General features: G+C 29.5%; 1 protein-coding gene across 1 annotated transcript; it reads left to right on the forward strand.

Annotated features, from left to right (window-relative positions):
• The first annotated feature begins 2541 nt into the window (after positions 1-2541).
• LOC105799020 (60S ribosomal protein L18a) lies at positions 2542-4208 on the forward strand. The gene is made up of 4 exons (XM_012629339.2): positions 2542-2706; positions 3049-3164; positions 3280-3343; positions 3706-4208. Exons 1-4 carry the CDS (start codon positions 2692-2694, stop codon positions 4045-4047), a joined length of 537 nt encoding a protein of 178 aa, XP_012484793.1. The 5' UTR covers positions 2542-2691; the 3' UTR covers positions 4048-4208.
• The last annotated feature ends 1620 nt before the right edge of the window (positions 4209-5828 follow it).

The following is a 5828-nucleotide window of genomic DNA, read 5'->3' on the forward strand; positions in this document are numbered from 1 at the left end:
ATCAACACCGCTACTATTACTGATAAATTGAATACATGTCATACATGTCTACTACTACTATTAATCTGTTTACATGCTAAGCATGTTTACCATTTCTGTACTATATTGTTATTGGCATGTCATACTGCATTGCATGGGGTGGGACGCTTTGAAAGGAGGAAGTATTGGCAGTTTATCTACAAACATTGGTGGTTTATCCACAAACATACTGGTAGTTTTTATTTGCAAACACGTTGTGCATTCACAACCTACTAGTAGCGTATTAACTTGCAAACACTGGTGGTTTATCCAGAAACGTACTGACAACTTTTTTCTGCAGATACGTTGTGCATTCACAACCTACTAGCAATGTATTAACCTAAAAACATTGGTGGTTTAACCACAAATTTACTGGCATATTTTATTTGCAAACCCGTTGTGTATTCACAACTACTAGCAGCGTATTAACCTGCAAAACTGGTGGTTCATCCACAAACTGGAGTGTTTGGGTTAAGTTCTGGGGAACTCTTCCTGTGGAGTGTCACGATGGAGTAGGACCCTTTTCTTTTTTGTTAAACTGAAATTGCTTTGCGTCATCACGCATAAGCTTGCTCGAGTGTATTGTCAAATTCTGCTATACTATATGGTAGTTACTGTACTAAAAACTATTATTATCTATGCTTGGTTTATTTTTCTGCATTGATTTTCTTGTAATGGAACTCACACGAAACTTCATAGCTCACCCCCCTTTTATTTTCATCTCTACAGATAACCTACCAGGTTAGGATGCGGACACGACATCCGGAGGGTCTCGGCTCGATTTTGATTTATTACAATACTTTAGGTTTATTATTTGGTATTTTTATTCAGAGACTGTAATGTTTTATTTTTGAACTGTGGCATGGAACTTAGGATTTGAGTTTTCTTTTCTTATAGCATGCATGACTTTTATTTCGTTTTTTTAATGTTGAAACATGGGTTTTAATTAATTATGCATGAAAGATAAATTTTATTAAAACTAAGTAAATATCATTTTTTCATTGCTAAATTATAAACAAAATTTGAGCAATAAACAAATCGATTATTAACTAAGTTTTTAAAAGGTAAACACCGATACAAGAAAATGTTTTACACCTAAATCTGATTATTAGCTGGCTTTCCAAACATTACCTCAATAAAGAAATGAAAGAAAAGAGTATAAACCCGTTTAAGAGTCCAACTATTCAGTCTAATTTAAACCATTATTATTAATTAAAAACTATTTTTATTTGAATATAACTAAAGAATTATACAAATATTTTTAAAATTTTTAATAATAAATTCGAATCCAATCAATATGAACCTAGATAAAGAATGAAAATAAAATTTGAATGGTGGATAAAATCATGGTTGTTTGAACCAGATCGGACAAGTTGATCAGTTTGATTGGATCCAGAGTTAATTAGGATACCGGTCATAAAAGAAACTTAGCGTGGTTGACGTGCAACTCGATAAAAATCGATTAAGCAGGACTAAAATTTTGTTTCAAAATTTCTTTATTTGTTAATATATTTTTTATTTTTTATGATTTTTTATGATTATTTAATGAAACTGATGAACTAATGACCCAATCGCTTTAACCACCTGTCTGAATTTGAGAACTTTAGATAAAACAAGCCAAGACAAAAAGTAAAAGTGTTAAAGTCTAGTATTCATATTTGAACATATTAAATATTTTTTATTATGTAAATTTTTTATTAATTTCGCATTTTAAATTTTTATTAGAGATAGGAAATAGAAATTATATAAAGTTTGAATTCATGATTAATATCAATTAAAAATTTGAACGCAAGTCGTTGATTATTATACCAATGATTTACAGGGACGAATTTAGCCCTCAAAATGGAAAAATTGCTATACAACCTTAAGAAATGTTGAAATTATAAATTAATATATTATTAAATTGTACTTTAATCTTCAAAATGAAAAAAATGTTAAATCCTTTAAAATATTTTAATAATAAATTTATATATGATAAAATTATATTTTGACTTCTTAAAATTTTATAACTCAATTCCGACCTTTTAAAAATTTTAGATACACCTAACCTTTTATAATAAATAGAAGTATATTATTTATTAAATTATTTTTCTACAACAGTCTGTTAATATTTGGTACACTAATAATATATATTTTTTCACAAGTATTTCTTTCTACATACAACCTTAAAAATTGGCATGTCTATTTTTAAATATTTTCTATACCCTAAGTGTATCAAATATTTTCCCTTTTATTAAACGAAAACAATCATTGATAAATAAAATTACATTTATAAATTTTATAATTTTAATTTAAAAATTAAAAACAACTAAAATATGATCTGAAGTTAAGATATATTAATGTGACACTTTGAAATTATGCCACATATTTTTATCTTAATTTTTTATAAAATTATATTTTTTAATACTTTCTATATTTCTTTGGTTTTTTAATATGTTTTTAAAAATTTTCGATTCACGATGTGGTTGAATCTCAAAATTTATGAAACTTAATGCTAATCCCTTAACTAAAAGGTTTAAAGTAATCCAAACCGACCCAATCCAGTGATCCGTTTACGCAGCCTAGGCCCTAGGGTTCTTTATATGTAAAAGAGCTTGAAGTATATATAAGTCAAAGTAAAAAACCCTAGCTTCCTTCATCTCCTACATCGAGCGAAAAGAGTAAGAGACAACAATGGTTACTTTCCGGGTAAGTTGTCAACGCTTCGGTTCTATCTGATCTACCCCAGCCGCCCTCTCAATTTCCCTACTTTTTTTACTTCGATTTTCTACGATTTCTCCTCGTTTTGTTTTTTTGTTTTTTTTTTAATTTTATGCTGAAATTTAGTTTCGATTTTGCGATGTTATTAATGGGTTTTGATCCATTAGAACGTTTGGGTTTTCATTTCTTTGAAATTTAGTAGTAAACTATGGGATAAAAGAGCTTCATTTTCTTAGCTACCAAATCGAGGAGTAATGCTTTTAAGCTGTTTGAATTAATGCCACAAAGAAAAAAAGAGATTTTTTATATTGGTTTTGTTTATGGTTGCAGTTTCACCAGTACCAGGTTGTTGGGAGGGCTCTTCCAACGGAGAACGATGAGCACCCTAAGATTTACAGGATGAAGCTTTGGGCCACCAATGAGGTTCGGGCCAAATCCAAGTTCTGGTTAGTGATTATTTTCATTTCTATCTGTGAATCTTTTTTTTTTTGGGGGGGGTTAATTTAATCCCCATTTTATTGAAGTTGTTGATTTGAGTGTTTGTTCTTGAATATTCATCAGGTACTTCTTGAGAAAGCTGAAGAAGGTTAAGAAGAGCAATGGGCAAGTCCTTGCCATCAATGAGGTAAAAATGCTTAGTGATATCCATTTGATGATTCTCTATTTATGAAGTAATTTGATGCTTAAGAACATCCTTTTCTTTATATGCTTGAATTTCTTGTTAGACTCCTAGGGTCTTTATTTTTAGTATCGGAATCTATGTTGTGTCATTTAGTTTATCTGTTGAATTTAGATGGGGATTTTATGTTTTTATGCTATTGTCTTTAACATTGCTTTTCTTGTTGATCACAAATCGTTTAGATTCTGCTTTTGGGGGGAGGGGGCAGTTAATATTTGATTAATGTCGCGTATTGATTGTCTAATATGTCAAAAGGGACTTGAATTCTGATACATTAATTGATTTTGTTTTCAATACCCATTCTTCAGATTTTTGAGAAGAACCCTACCAAGATCAAGAATTATGGAATCTGGCTCCGTTATCAAAGCCGTACTGGTTATCACAACATGTACAAGGAATACCGTGACACTACTTTGAATGGAGCTGTTGAACAGATGTACACCGAGATGGCTTCTCGTCACAGAGTCAGGTTCCCTTGCATCCAGATTATCAAGACGGCGACCATCCCAGCTAAGCTATGCAAGCGGGACAGCACGAAGCAGTTCCACAACTCAAAAATCAAGTTCCCATTGGTATTCAAGAAGGTGAGACCACCTACCAGGAAGCTGAAAACAACTTATAAGGCATCGAAGCCCAACTTGTTTATGTAATTTGTTTTATCATTTGATGAGAAATTTTTGTTAGTGAAATCATATCAGTTTGTTGATCAGATATTGTTTTTCATTTGAAAAGGTTGGAACTTTTGTTTGTTTGGGTTTTTCAGTATTTCATTTTTGTTTAATCAAATCGCCCGAAAAAGTTTGCATATTAAGCCACTCTCAATGTCTCAATTGATTTTGGTTTGGATATTTGGGTAAATCCTTTATTTCAATTTGCTTTTACTTGTTAGATAATCGAATTTGATTAAAATTATTTACTTTTTTACTATTAAGAATATTTTGGAGTTATGTATGACAAATTTCTAGTTCTTTTCAACTTCAAGCTTAAAGTATAATTTGTTTAAAAAACATTAAATTAATTATATGCATTACTCATGACAAGTATTTAAATTGTTACTCTTTTTAGGTAATTTATTTTTAAAAATATTTAAATAATTCTATGCATTATGCATGAGAAGTGTTAAAAATTTGTTATTCTTTTAGATATTTTAATATTATGATATTATTTTATGGATCTAATATGGGAAATAATAATATAAAAATTTAAATATAAGGGTGTGTTTAATAAATCATTAAGAATTATCCTTTTATAGAAAATGAAATTTTACAATATTTAATTTTTAAAAAATATGTTTGATAACCGTAATAATTTTTACTTAATTCAGTATTGGCTTTGAGATGCTTATTTAAGAAAAGTTTGAAATGCTCATTCAAGAAAAGGTACAAATATTATACGTGGCTTTAGGTGAAATAAAAAGTTAAATATAGGATGAGCGAGATGTTGCGTTGAGAAAAATTCGTGATCATCCAACGTAAATTCTCTTTCTTTTTTTTAAGTTTACCACCTTCTATGCGCTTAGTTTGGGTGAGAAGATTTATTTCTACCCATTAAAGATTATGATTGTGGTGGTAGATGAATATAACTTTTTGTATATGTAACTGGAGGATCAAATTATGACATGAAAGTATGTCATAAAATGTTGTCACTTTTATATGTGTGAATTATAAAATAAAGATAATGATTGTACTAATGGATTAATATAACTTTTTGTATATGTAATTGTAGGATGGAAGCATGTAATAAATAGTAGTATGTGAAAATTATATATATTTGATTATGACATAGAAGCATGTCATATTAGATTCTAACTTTTTGTATTTGTAACTATAAGCTTAGGTGACCAATTATAATTCTCAACTTTTTATAATTGTAGTTTTTGCATTCAATTGGGATTGTTTGTATTAAATTTGAGTATATTTTATTATGTTTTATGTATTGTTATGTGAAATTTTTTGGTAAACAAAAACAGTACTAATACGATAACAAATATAAGAATATATTACCAAGTGATATTAGCCGAACGGTCAATATCTGATTTGTGTAAATTTTCTATCGACACTGGAATTTTTATAAAAATCTGCACCTCATTGTAATATAAATTTGGAAGTCTAGTCATATGATTAGTAGCTTTGTTGTGGTCCCTCGAAATATGTCGAAGACGAACTCTCCAATCATGACCCAATAGTTGGTGAATGATACGCAACTCCGACATTCTACTATTTACAGCACCACCTGCTAGAATGGCTTTAACTACCAAAACATTATCACACTCCACCTCTACTTGTCTGAATTTAGAATCCCATGCTATTTTTAGACCTTCTAAAATAGCTTTAATCTCAATCTTAAACATTGATTCCTCCTCAATCTGCATAGTGAATCCACTAATTCATCGAGTACAATGATCTCGAAACACCTCTCTAATCGAAATAGA

Source organism: Gossypium raimondii, chromosome 9 (assembly GCF_025698545.1).
Source record: "Gossypium raimondii isolate GPD5lz chromosome 9, ASM2569854v1, whole genome shotgun sequence".
Lineage (NCBI taxonomy): Eukaryota > Viridiplantae > Streptophyta > Magnoliopsida > Malvales > Malvaceae > Gossypium > Gossypium raimondii.

Excerpts from the sequence above, each read along its gene's own strand:
- LOC105799020 (XM_012629339.2), top strand. Across the intron at positions 3,165-3,279 it reads CGGGCCAAATCCAAGTTCTG|GTACTTCTTGAGAAAGCTGA; the intron begins GTTAGTGATTAT and ends AATATTCATCAG. Across the intron at positions 3,344-3,705 it reads AAGTCCTTGCCATCAATGAG|ATTTTTGAGAAGAACCCTAC; the intron begins GTAAAAATGCTT and ends CCCATTCTTCAG.